The sequence below is a fragment of the Eptatretus burgeri genome, chromosome 23 (assembly GCF_056783735.1).
Source record: "Eptatretus burgeri isolate ZD-2024b chromosome 23, Ebu_testis_v1, whole genome shotgun sequence".
Classification (NCBI taxonomy): domain Eukaryota; kingdom Metazoa; phylum Chordata; class Myxini; order Myxiniformes; family Myxinidae; genus Eptatretus; species Eptatretus burgeri.
In genome coordinates, this window is record NC_140983.1 from 2,011,834 (window position 1) to 2,024,871 (window position 13,038).

The window sequence follows — 13,038 nt, forward strand, 5'->3', positions numbered from 1 at the left end:
TATCATTTAAAGAATATTTATTGCTGATTTTACCCCAACTGTCAGTTTCTTGTGGCAGGCCACATTTTGTTTTACCACCATGTGCAATCATTTTCATTACCTATACATTACAATGTGCATAAGCACATGAGATGAGAAGAGAAGATTGCACGAATGGAGTGCTCATAATATTTTTCACTGAAAATGAAATGCTGATGAATAAAATATGGCAGGTTTCTGTCTGTTAACCAAATAGCTGTTGCTTTGAATCTCACATGTTATGAAAAGTAACAACAAGCCTTGTCGGCAGTTTGACATGATAATTTAATTTAATTTTACTCAACGGAAAAATGTCCACTGTCTAATTGCTATTTTTGATTTCCCCATAGTTTTGGGAGGAGCAGCCATTGCTCCTCCATCCTCACTCATGGACAGAGATAAAGAAGGTGAGTGTTTTGTAGTCAACATAATTTTGCATTATTTTTGGTTTGTGCTCAATGCAACAATCTTTCAAACATATTCTTACAAACAAATGATTGTGTGTGTATGTATATATATATATATATATATATATATATATATATATATATATATATATATATATATATATTGTTACGTTTGAGGGGGGGGGGTATGCATTCAAAGGGTAATTAGGATGTTTAATTAGGTATGCCATGCTGTTCGAGTGTACCAGGATCTCGATGTAATAAGTAGCAATTCAGTGGTGATAAGTTGTCTAGTAAATGTCCATTTCTTCAAGGGGGAAGTGATAATTGTCACGTAATTAGATAGGGACACGGGATGGGGTAAGTGTGTCTGCGTAAACCCCTTTTGGTATTCTTTGGAGGCTGGCCGTGACGTCACAGGACAGTGCTGCGAATGGCTCCGCCCCGTGATCACGATTGGCGGAAGGCGACGGCGGTGGGCCAATAAAACGGCTCGATTGGAAGTGACGAGGACGGGAGGATAAAAAGGTTCTGTTCGGGGTCGAAAAGGAAGGGGAAGAAGATCGGGACAAAAAGATCGTGTTTTTTTGGTGCGGAGGCTGTTGCGCGGGAAGCGTGCTTGTTGTTGCGCGGATTCGATCGTGTTCTTCATTGTGTCTTGGAGCCTTGCTGAGCCTTGTGCCTCACCTTGGCTGGCTCTGGGGTTCTGCTGACTCGGAGTACGGTTCTGCTGACTCGGAGAACGGCGGGCGGACCTGCCTCCCTCTCCTGCTCGCAATTAGGCGCCAGAACTGGTTCCCTGGCGGCTGTGAGCGGACTTGGGCCAGGACCAGGAGGTCGACAGCACCACGGTTTCTCCTGCCCCCCCTGACGAGAGCAAGGCGAAATGAGTACCAGTATACTGGGCCGGTGTATACCCCGGTTAAAATAGGTGTACCATATCACTGTGTCGTAAGAGGCGACCAGGGTTGCGTCAGGAAGGGCATCCGGCGTAAAACATGTGCCAAATCACGATGCGGATCATACGGATGATCCGCTGTGGCGACCCCTTACGGGAGCAGCCGAAAGAAGAAGAAGAAGAAGATATATATATATATATATATATATATATATATATATATATATATATATATATATATATATATATATATTCAGCTCTGGAAAAAAATAAGAGGCCACTTCAAATAAAAATTCAATCAGCATCTCTGCATATATGGCAGCCATTCCATTCTAGTGTCTGTTGAATTCCAACACAGGTACACCTCATTCTACTTCGTGAGGTACTGATTAGGTGATCACTTGAACCGAATCTTATTTAACAAGGAAAAGTATAAAAACCACTGCTGTGGTCATCACTATCCTCTTGCAATAGGACCAGCTGGATGGCAGAAACAGTGCTAGTAGTACCTCAAAAGTAATTGGAATCAAAAAAATAACTATTGACCATGCCAAAAGAGTTGTAAAGAAAAGTTTTGAGTGAGGAAAAGAAGGGTTCAATTCTGGTTTAACTGGCAGAGGGATACAGTGAGCGTCACGTTGCTTCCATCCTTAAAATTTAAAAGACGGCGGTTCATAAGAACAAGGTCAAGCAGCAGACATTGGGGATAATAAAGCTACAGACTGGCAGAGGGCGAAAACAACTTTCCACTGACCGGAATGACCGCCAACTCATTCGAATGTCACTCAACAACCGTAGGATGACATCAAGTGACCCACAAAAAGAATGGCAAACGGCAGCTGGGGTGAAGTGCACGTCGAGGACAGTTCGAAACAGGCTCCTAGGGGCAGGGCTGAAGTCGTGCAAAGCGTGAAAAAGCCCTTCATCAATGAGAAGCAAAGAAGAGCCAGGCTGAGGTTTGCAAAAGACCATAAGGATTGGACCGTAGAGGACTGGAGTAAGTTCATCTTCTCTGATGAGTCCAATTTTCAGCTTTGCCCAACACCAAGTCGTCCAATGGTTGGACGGAGACCTGGAGAGGCCTACAAGCCACAGTGTCTCGCACCCACTGTGAAATTTGGTGGAGGATCGGTGATGATCTGGGGGTGCTTCAGCAAGGCTAGAATCGAGCAGATTTGTCTTTGTGAAGGACTCATTAATCAAGCCACGTACAAGGTTGTTCCTTCTGCTCTGACAATGTTCCCCAACTCTGAGGATTGTTTTTTCCAGCAGTGATTGTTTTGTTTGTATTATTTGAGGTCTGAAAACACCGAGTCTGTTTTTATTTTGACCGGTTGTCATTTTCTGCAAATAAATGTTCTAAATGACAATATTTTTATTCGGAATTTGGGAGAAATGTTGTCAGTGGTTTATAGAATAAAACAAAAATGTTCATTTTACTCAAACACATACCTATAAATAGTAAAACCAGAAAAACTGATAATTTTGCAGTGGTCTCTTAATTTTTTCCAGAACTGTATATTGTTACAGCTGTGGAAATTCGCAGAACACCATAAAGGTTCATGAGATCAGTTATCCCAGTAAGTGAGTGTTCATATAGGTTTCCCCACCATTGTTTAGAGGGAATTTTTCGTGTTCACCGGGCTGCGACCCTTTGAGATAGTGTTTTTCTTTATTTATCGTTATTTTGAACCACGCAAACAACAACCGCCACCAAGTACGCCACAACGCCAAGCACGCAACAAACCTCCACACAAACAACTGCCACCAACTACGCTACAACGCCAACCACGCTACAATAACCATCACAACAACCACCACCATCTTCGCCACTACGTCCGCTTCCGAACGCCATCCTCCACGGACCACGCTACGACGGTTTCTGCGTCGGAAACCGTCCGAGAACGCACGAGGGAAACAAAAGCTCTCGCGGAGTCTGTGGGGTTTTTTCCCGCCTATTTTCCCCGCGCTTGGTGTGAAGGGAAGGGGGCAGGGCAGCTCGCTTCCGATTGGTGGATGCACGCCGTGAGTTGAGAAACGCCCCTTTTCGAGAAGCTTCTCGAAGGAAGGTGGAGCCGAAAACGGGGTGGGGCGAAGGGCGGAGCCCCGCGCTATAAAGGGCGGACCGCACGCAAGGTTCACTCTCCCTCTCCGTGGTTCATGCGTCTCTCCTGCCCTGTCTCCCCGGTGGTCCAGTTCTTCTTCTTCTTCCTCGATTGGTTCCTGCGCTAGTGGTCCTGTGAGCGGCCTGTTGGTGGGAGATGCGGAGGGAAGGCGCAGCAGTGCCGGCTGTGTGGTGGACCTGCGCGTCCGGACGAGGAACGCCAGAGAGAGCTTGCCGGCCACGTGGGAGGCCCGGAACCAGGCGCGACCACGCTGACGGTCGTGGGAGCGGGACGTCGCGACTCGCTGACCACCGAGGCACCTTGAGGGTGCAGCTATCCTGGCGATAGTTCCAGGAGGGTCACGACTGAATTGTCTGTCCGGTGGGCGACGCGGTTGCGATTAGAGGTACGCGGCCGATCACACGCCGGCGGGCGCGACCCGCAACAATATATTTAACCAAAAAGATTTTTGGTACTACAAAACTTTAATATAGACTTAAACAAAGACATTTTGAAGAACATTACCATAAAACCATAAAAAGAAAACCACAAAGCTTTTCGTTGTGCTCTCTTCAGGTGAAATTCGCACAAAGTGAGTGAGTAATCAAGAAGAACAGTCAACAAAGTCAATTCTGATTGGATGTTCTCCACTGATGCGTGATCACCTCCCAACGGTCTGGGTGCGAGGAGCTTGTTCAGTGTTCAGCTCTCCAATTGGAGGTAGCAGAGTCTGAGGCGGAGCCGCTAAGGCTGTTGTAGAATCTTCTTCATAACCATTCGTGATCATGAGACGAGTTCGTGTCCCTCTTCTTCATTTTTAGATGTTCCGGAACATCGGTTCTTGAAGATTAATTTGTGCGTGTCCTTTAAACAACTTGACCAGTTATGCCTGAATGCAATTGGCATGTTAGCATTTTCACTCAAGATGCTGGGCTTGTCAATCGCACGCGTACTGTTGTACAGGTCAAAGAGACAAATGTTCGAAAAGGCTGTTGATGCAAAAACACAAGCCTCTCAATGGAGGCATTTAAGTGACATGAAAGAAGATGCACAAAAAATGTTCACCGGTGGTTTTGGTATCTGAAAGGTATCATGAGAAAATTAGATTTTTCATTTTTGGACATTTAAAATATAAACAATCGTGAAGGATTGCTTTTTATCTGCGGAAGATTGTGGAATATTGTGTGCCGAGAGAAGCTATTGCCCAAAGCACCATGTGCAATCTCGACTGTATAGATCAGGTCGGTCCTGTGAAAGCTGTTTGAACCAAGCTGCACCTTCTGCATAATCTGCTATGATGTTGCACTTGAGCAGTTGTCAATTCGATAACACTTGTGTTATAATGTTGTTCCGTTCAGTACTTCGTGTTGAAGAGGATTCCATGAGGCATTCAAGGATGGGTGGGAAAGTGGCCATTCCACCACCAATCTTTTATGAAAGAAGTGAAAGATCTCGTTCTCCTCCTATCCTACCAGGGACGTTCTTTTCCAACATGGGGTGAGATGTGCCCGGTTGTTAAAATGTCTGAAATTCTTCCTTTTTCAAGGACAGGTCCTACCGTATAATTACATTATTTCACCGTCATATAACATGTACTGTACTGTGACATGTTTGATATTCCTGGCAAGATTTCACTGTTGACAAACGTCGTTTTTAATCCACCGTTATTCATGTTATGCAGTGTTCAAAAGATAAAATTCATTTGAAATTAAGTACTTCCTCGATCAAAGACTGACGTCGCTCGACGGAGTGAACCGATTGCTTAACCGTGCCTTTTTGCTCACACGCAGGGTTATTATGACGGCTGTTTTAAAATTTGCACATCATTTTGGACCACCCTGTGGGCGAGTCTACTTGCTCGTTACTCGGTGAGAAAAAATTTTTCGCCATGTATGTTGGTTAGTAGCATTTGTTTGTGTACGTATCTGTTTGTCCGTTTCTCACGTGATTTTTGGCCACAGTTTTCAAGCAATCGTTCTCAAAATTTATCATCTCTGTAGGTGACTGGCCAAGGACAGCAACGCATATTTTTGGTGAAGATCTGAATCTGGATCCAGATCTGAGAATTTTTTAAGTGATCCAAGTCCAAAAAACTATATGTAGCACAATAACTCAAAAGGTTATGGATGGATTCGGACGAAACCTGGTGGAAATGTTGGGTGTGTGGACAAGGACCAATTAATTCAATTTTGGTGAAAATCCGAATCCGGATGAGAGAATTTTACAAGTCATTCTTCACCATTGAGAGGAGGCCAAAAACGATACATAGCACATTATCTCAAAAGGTTATGAATGGATTATGCAGAAACTTGGTCGACAGGTTGAGAGTGCTACGAGGAAGAATCGATTCAATTTTGGTGAAGATCCGAATCCTGATCCGGATCCGATAATTTTTTTTTAAGTGATTCTTCACCATTGAGAGATGGTGCCAAAAACTATGTAAAGCATGAGATCTCAAAAAGTTGTGGACGAGTTATGCCAAAACCAGGTGGATGAGTTGGTCAGGTGACAAGAACAAGGCGATTCGATTTTGGTTAAGGTCCGGATTTAGATCCCACCTATCGGTGGGATATAAAATGTAAAATGTTCAGCCTTTTTAAAAAATTTGTTTATTTGTTTGCTTGCTTCTTCTTTTTACATTTCCAAACCCATGGGCCAATTTCTCCAAAATTTGATATCGCATTATTTTCATGCGCGGAAGATCAATGTCACATTGAAAGCTCTCGGTTCTTAATCACATTGATGTAAAAACAAACAACTTGAGGGGGAGCACTCGGGAGAGTGCAAAACCTCCGCCGCCAATACTGCTGGGTCACTTAAGTGAACCTGATATCCTATTCATTGCAGGTCAAAATGGATCAGACTCTACTGAACCACGATTAAAAAACTAAACTAGATCGACGCGCATGCAGAAATGGCAAAAAAATAAAATCGAAATTCTTTTGAAAATAAAGTTGCAAATTTTTTTTTTTTCTCAAACAAAATTTTTTTGGGGGGGTGGGGGGGTTGGAAATCACTTAAAACATGCAGAAATGCAAAAAAAAAATAAAATTCAAATATTTTTCATATAAAATCGAAATTCTTTTGAAAAAAAGTTGCAAAATTTTCTAAGTTTTTTTTTCTCTAACAAATTTATTTATTTTTGGTTGGAAATTACTTAAAACATGTAGAAATGCAAAAACAAAAATTCAAATATTTTTTCAAAATAGCCGCCATAGTGGCCATATTGGACTTTGGACCAAGTCCAAAATCTAATGGCATGATCCTTGGACCATACCTTATCCCCCCACCAAGTTTCGTCGAAATCCGTCCAGGAGTTTTTCCATAATACTGTTCACAAACAAACAAACAAACAGACAGGGGTGAAAACAGTAACCTCCGTCCATCTTCAATGGCGGAGGTTAACTAGAGGGGGAGCACTCGGGAGAGTGCAAAACCTCCGCCGCCAATACTGCTGGGTCACTCAAGTGAACCTAATATCTTATTCATTAAATATGTCAACAGTGCTGAGAGTTATAGTTCTTTTCTCCAACATTTTTTTTTTGGGGGGGGGGGGGTTGGAAATCACTAAAAACATGTAAAAATGCCAAAAAAAAAAATCGAAATTTTGTTAAAAAAAAGTTGCAAAAATTTTTTTTTCTCTAACAATTTTTTTGGGGGGGTGGAAATCACTTAAAACATGTAGAAATGCAGAAAAAATTCAACTTTTTTGGGGGGTAACATTTTTTTGGGGGGGGGTTGGAAATCACTTAAAACATGTAAAAATGCAAAAAAAATTTTTTTTTTCCTCAAACAATTTTTTTTGGGGGGGGGGGTTGGAAATCACTTAAAATATGTAGAAATGCAAAAAATATATTTTTTTCTCTAACAATTTTTTTGGGGGGTTAATTTTTTGGGGGGTTGGAAATCACTTAAAACATGTAGAAATGCAAAAAAAAATTTCTCGATTTTTTTTTGGGGGGGTAACAATTTTTTTGGGGGGGGTTGGAAATCACTTAAAACATGTAGAAATGCAAAAAAAAAATTCTCCAACAATTTTTTTTTGGGGGGGGTGAATTTTTTGGGGGGGTTGGAAATCACTTTAAACATGTAGAAATGCAAAAAAAAAGAATTTTTTTTAGGGGGGGGTCCAAAATTTTTGGGCCAAGTCCAAAATTTAATGGCATGATCCTTGGACCATACCTAACCCCCCTTCCCCACAAAGTTTCGTCGAAATCCATCGAGGAGTTTTTCCGTAATACTGTTCACAAACAAACAAACAAACAAACAAACAAACAGAAAGGGGTGAAAACAGTAACCTCCATCCATCTTCGAAGATGGCGGAGGTTGATAACACCTCCAGTGACTTCGCATCATCTTGCAGCAAAACGCTCCTTCCGCGTCCGTCATTCTTCATTCCAAAGATTTCCTCCTGTCATGCAATAATAATATAAATGGTGGAGTTGGAACCGCTACATTTAGCTCCAAGTCCTGCTAAAAGGCAAATTATGATTAAAAAGACACGACGTTTTACAAGTTTTAAATTTTTGTTCCAAACAAATATATTATTATCAGCTTTCCAACTGCACAATTTTTATTACCCTGCATTTTTCTTTTTTTTACGACAACTGTACCAACAGCAGGAGCCCTTTGAAATAAAGCGTGACACATAAACAAATGGACGCACACATGCTCGGTGCCTTTTTGGTCATATAAAGTGCAAATAACATGTCGAGTCCCATATCGTGTATAAAAAAATGAAATGCTCCATAGTACAGACAACCGATCACAGCGTACTATAACATGTGTTGTTATCACTGTGATTGGTTGTCATTTAAGCAATCAGAATGTGTCATATCTGTAGAAGGGATATAAATGTATGAGCTATGTGTATACCTTTGAGGGTGACAAGCAAAACTGGGACTGAGGACGAAAGAAGCAGTCAAGGAAGAAAGCCCAAACTCTCCAAAAGTGATGTTAAGTAGCTCAGGGTATGTTCTCTGATTCTCCATGATAGATACGATTCATTTGGGATTTGCGACTGATCGAGTTGAAAGTAATTGTGTTGACATTTCCTCAAGATCAGCACGATGCACATGACCGCAAAGTGGCCCTGATAGATGTGTCGACCCCCATAACCTTTGCCGAGGACTCAGTAAATGTTTTTCTTCTCACTCCAGTCACTCAAAGTTCTACAAGTAGGAGGTCTATATTCTTCTGTTTCCAAGATTTAATCCATCCCTGCGCACTATATCTGCTATCACTGCCTTGTAGTCTTTGTTTCGTGCTAAATGCAATGGTCAGGTAATTACAGTGTTATACATTGTTTTTTTATGTGTCCATAACTTGGGGTGTTGAAGTTTTTTCACATATGTCAACAGATAACAAGCCGTTAAGCCTTTGTGTGTACGGTTGCTCTTGCATCGCTGTTTGGCATCCGAAGAGAGAGTGGCTGGTCTGTCTTTTTCGACTTTGCAGAACTTGAACATGTTCGTTTCACCAAGTCGTGCCATTTTCTTACCTGGAGTACAGTTTAAAACATGACCCTGTATTTTTGTATTATTGGAAGTTTCATCAGTGGGATTACAAAGTGCTACAACCAAAGTGAAAGCTTTAAATGGAAAGTCAACTTGGTGGAAACGAAACAAATCCGATTGATTTACGATGGCATTTCAAAAAAAAAGTTGCGTTGATCTTTCAGGTGCTTCTGTCTATCAGCCCTTGTTGGGCCAAAAAGAAACGAGGACCGTGCACTAAAATGTCAGTTTTTACACCAGAAATTCCTGCTGTCTCCCATCTCTGAACTCTTCCTTTTTCACCTTTCTCCTTATTCCTCCTTTATATTTTCTTCCCTTCTCTTTCTTGTCTCAATTTGCTCCCTCCTCCACCTCTTTTATATTAGTCAAATTCGTCCATTTTTTTTTATTCGTCCAAATTAGCTGGGTTGCTGACATACACTTTTTGTGAGGCCCATCCCCACAAAAAAATAACATGGTGTTAAATCGGGACACCTGGATTGCCACTCCGTCAGTCCTCGTCACCCTATCCATCTGTGTGAAAAGTGAGTATCCAACCAATTACAAACGTCAATCGAGAAGTGCAGATGGGCACCACCTTGCATAAAAAATTGTTTCATCTGTGTCATCACATTGCAGAATTTTTGGAAGAATATATACGTATTATGTGGATGAGCCTACAGGAAATATATCAACTACTTTTATAGTTGCAGGAAGCAGGTCGCAGGAAAATTAAGAACTTTTTGTTTGTTTGTTTGTTTGTAAGGTAAAAGTTGGTTGTAAATGAACCTCGTTTGATAAAGTAAACGTTAGACCAATTGCACAATGGAAAGCCAGAGAGCGGTTTCCGTGATCTTGAGTAAAACTATTTTGTAAAGCGTCCAGTCACTTTCAATTTGATATTCTTTTTTTTATGACAGAGGCACGGTGGCCCACAAGATAATGGCAAAATATGGATTCCGTGAGGGTCAGGGCCTCGGCAAGCATGAGCAAGGTCTGAGCACGGCCTTGTCAGTGGAGAAAACCAGCAAACAATGTGGGAAGATCATCGTCGGAGAGATGCAGAAAAAAGGTGAGTTTGCTTGCTTGCTTGTTACTACTTCACGGTTATGTGTATATAACCCCAGTGTCTTTTATTTTTGGGAGCGGTTTTGTTTGATAATATTGAAGATAAAGTTTCATGTAGGGTCGAGCTTGTGGGTTGAGCATGGTATGTGGTGTGGGTAGATGTCACGGTGTTAAGGGAGACATCAGGATGAAGTACTGTGTTGTTGCTCCAAAATAAGGGTTGGTGGGGGTTTGGGTTGTCAACATAAGCTCCTATGTTCTCAGTCCATTTTTTTTTTCAATCGTTGTTCTGTCATGTATCTGTCAACGATTGATTTTTCACTTTTTGTCTCAAAACTATTTGATAGAGTTTCACAGAAATGGCATCTTTATTAGTATAGTATCTCTAAAGAGAAGTCTCGCTGTGCTGCCAAGTTGTGTCTGTCCATCCACACAATAACTTATATGCTTGCTTATAAGAAGCTGAGATGTTAATTTTTGTTTCCTGTAACGAAACAGAAATTGATAACGTTTTGAGCAATGTATAAACAAATTGTGTCATCAATGACATGGCACCCCAAATTTGTCTGTCAAGTCTCGGGAAGGAAAACATGCAATTTTACCTCCGTCTTTATGGCATTTCGCATTAGGCCAATGTTTGGCCAACTTTTTTTTTAATGCTCCACCTATAAAAAATAAAATAATATTATGATATTTGAAAATAATATTAATGGCGATAAATAAGCTTTCAAACTCCACAAAAATGTCATGCTCCACCTGTCATAACAACAGAGTACTGTATTTCAATCCTATATAATAAAAACTTAAAGCAATCTGCATCTAGGTTTCAACTCTGCCTTTGTATTTTCACAATGTTAAATCCAATGAAGTTGAAAGTTTTGTCAAGACTTTCATAGCAAAGACTTTGAAGTACACAACTTAGTTGTGCAGTACTTCACAGGTCACAAATGGAACAACCAATGAAGTGAAATATTAAATTCCCCTTATTTTTCTCAGGAATACAGTTATAGAAAGAAAATCGTTTGCACAGACATTCATAGCATTGAATATGACATACTTTATCAGTTTGTTATAATTTATCCTTTGCACAAATGTTGTCATCAACAATGTGACAGCGGCACCATCATTAAACTGACGAGAAGACGATCTCTTCGACAAATTTCTCTACATTGATAAATTTATTACTATTATCCGCACTGGACAATTCATAATTAAGTAGCTATTTCAAATGGAGACACCCCAAATTGTTAATGTAAATACAACACAAATTTTTTTTTTCCATGAAAGTCTTTATTGCCATTTTAATTTGTGAACATCAAATTTCAACATGAACTCCTACGTTCTGAGCACATTTATTTTTTCAATCGTTCGACAGCATTTTCCACTGAACGCCGAAGGAACTCCTTTGGCAAATCTGCAGAAACATGCTGTGGATATAAATTTCTAATTCGTCCAAATTAGCGGGTTTGCTGGTATACACTTTTTGTGAACCCCATCCCCACAAAAAAAAATAGCACGGTGTCAAATTGGGACTCCTGGATTGCCACTCTGTCAATCCTCGTCACCCGATCCATCTGTGTGAAAAGTGGGTATCCAACCAATTACAAACGTCAATCAAGAAGTGTGGATGGGCAACACTTTGCATAAAAATTGTTTCATCTGTGTTGTCTCATTGCAGAATTTTTGGAAGAAAGTGTTGAAAACCAATTTTTTTTAATGCTCCACCTATAAAAAATAAAATAATATTATGATATTTGAAAATAATATTAATGGCAATAAATAAGCTTTCAAACTCCACAAAAATGTAATGCTCAACCTGTCATAACAACAGAGTACTGTATTTCAATCCTATTTAATAAAAACTTGATGAAGCTGGCTGCGTGCATCTGAAGCCTTCTGATCAAAATGCATTGGCTGGACAGCTGACACGACTTCACCCACAATTGTAACCAGGAAAAATAAATCATATGTCTGCCATTTTGCTTCTGTAGGCCACTGTACGACATGCCACAGACTTCCAGTCCTTAGGCTTCAGACCTTTAGTGTCAGCCTTTGGGTAAATGTAATTGGAATCTATCTGAGCGATATAACCACAATGTGTCATATTTGCACTTTTTTTTTTTTTGGTAGACATTGTCGAGGCTCGAATGAGAGCTAAAACAATGCACAGCAAGGGGGGCAGGAGACAAGAGGGGTGGGAGAGGGAATATAAATTGTATACTATAAAATCGTACAGAAATTGTGGATGAAGTCGAGAAACTGTTCAACCATGGGTGGAACTCATACGCATGCACACACAGCTTGTTTTGTAGTATAGATGAAGAAGATAAAGGTAGAAGGTGGTGTATTTCATATATATATATATATGAAATATGAAATATATTGTTGCGGATTCGCGCCCGCCGGCGTGCTGACGGCCACGTAACTCGAATCGCGGCACGTCGCCCACCGGACGGACAATCCAGTCATGACCCTCTCGGACTAACGCCGGGAACCAGTCACGGGTGGACCTTTCGGTCTCACCGCGATCGAGCCAATCAGCCCCCGCGTGGGATAGGGTTGCTCGCCAAATTCGACCTACCTAAGTACCCACGCGGAGGGTAGACCGGGCGATCGCACCTCGCCGCAGGTCGACTTCGGACACGGGCCACTTAAGCGACCCGTTCCGTACTATCAGAATAACCGAGCGGTGTTATCGTCGACCTCGACGGTTCGATTAATTATCGGGCGTATTCAGCCCACTACCAACCCTTTACGTGAAGCTAGATGGGGATTCAATAGAGGAAAAGACGAAGCGAAGCGGGAGAACAGTTCAATAATAAAGCACATTTATTCGCGGCACACGGGAAGCACACATATTCAATTCCACCAAAAGCACACAAAAAAAAGAAAAACACAATTCCATTTACACAAAAAGCAAATATAAAAGCGAAGACAATGCAGAGCTAATACCGACTACCGAGCACACGGCAACACTTATACAATTCTACTTCACAGACGGCGCCGACAACACATACCCAAAACCAAGGAAAGAATACCCTCAAGGA

General features: G+C 41.2%; 3 protein-coding genes across 13 annotated transcripts in view; 2 read left to right on the forward strand and 1 right to left on the reverse strand.

Annotated features, from left to right (window-relative positions):
• The window catches only part of LOC147007965 (F-box/LRR-repeat protein 4-like), a 310,036-nt gene that overhangs the window by 206,626 nt on the left and 90,372 nt on the right, over positions 1–13,038 (reverse strand). The window lies entirely within an intron of this gene.
• The window catches only part of LOC147007971 (F-box/LRR-repeat protein 4-like), a 123,774-nt gene that overhangs the window by 48,026 nt on the left and 62,710 nt on the right, over positions 1–13,038 (forward strand). The gene's annotated exons all lie outside the window — the stretch shown is intronic.
• LOC147007973 (splicing factor 45-like) overlaps positions 1–13,038 on the forward strand; it is a 51,622-nt gene that overhangs the window by 24,210 nt on the left and 14,374 nt on the right. For 6 of the 7 annotated variants that reach the window (XM_085865983.1, XM_085865984.1, XM_085865982.1 and 3 more), the window contains 4 exons: positions 369–425; positions 4,787–4,925; positions 5,219–5,296; positions 9,844–9,995. In XM_085865983.1, the coding sequence (XP_085722109.1) occupies positions 369–425; positions 4,787–4,925; positions 5,219–5,296; positions 9,844–9,995 (426 nt within the window). The remainder of the gene's footprint in view (positions 1–368; positions 426–4,786; positions 4,926–5,218; positions 5,297–9,843; positions 9,996–13,038) is intronic. The other variant, XM_085865985.1, reaches the window with a different exon arrangement.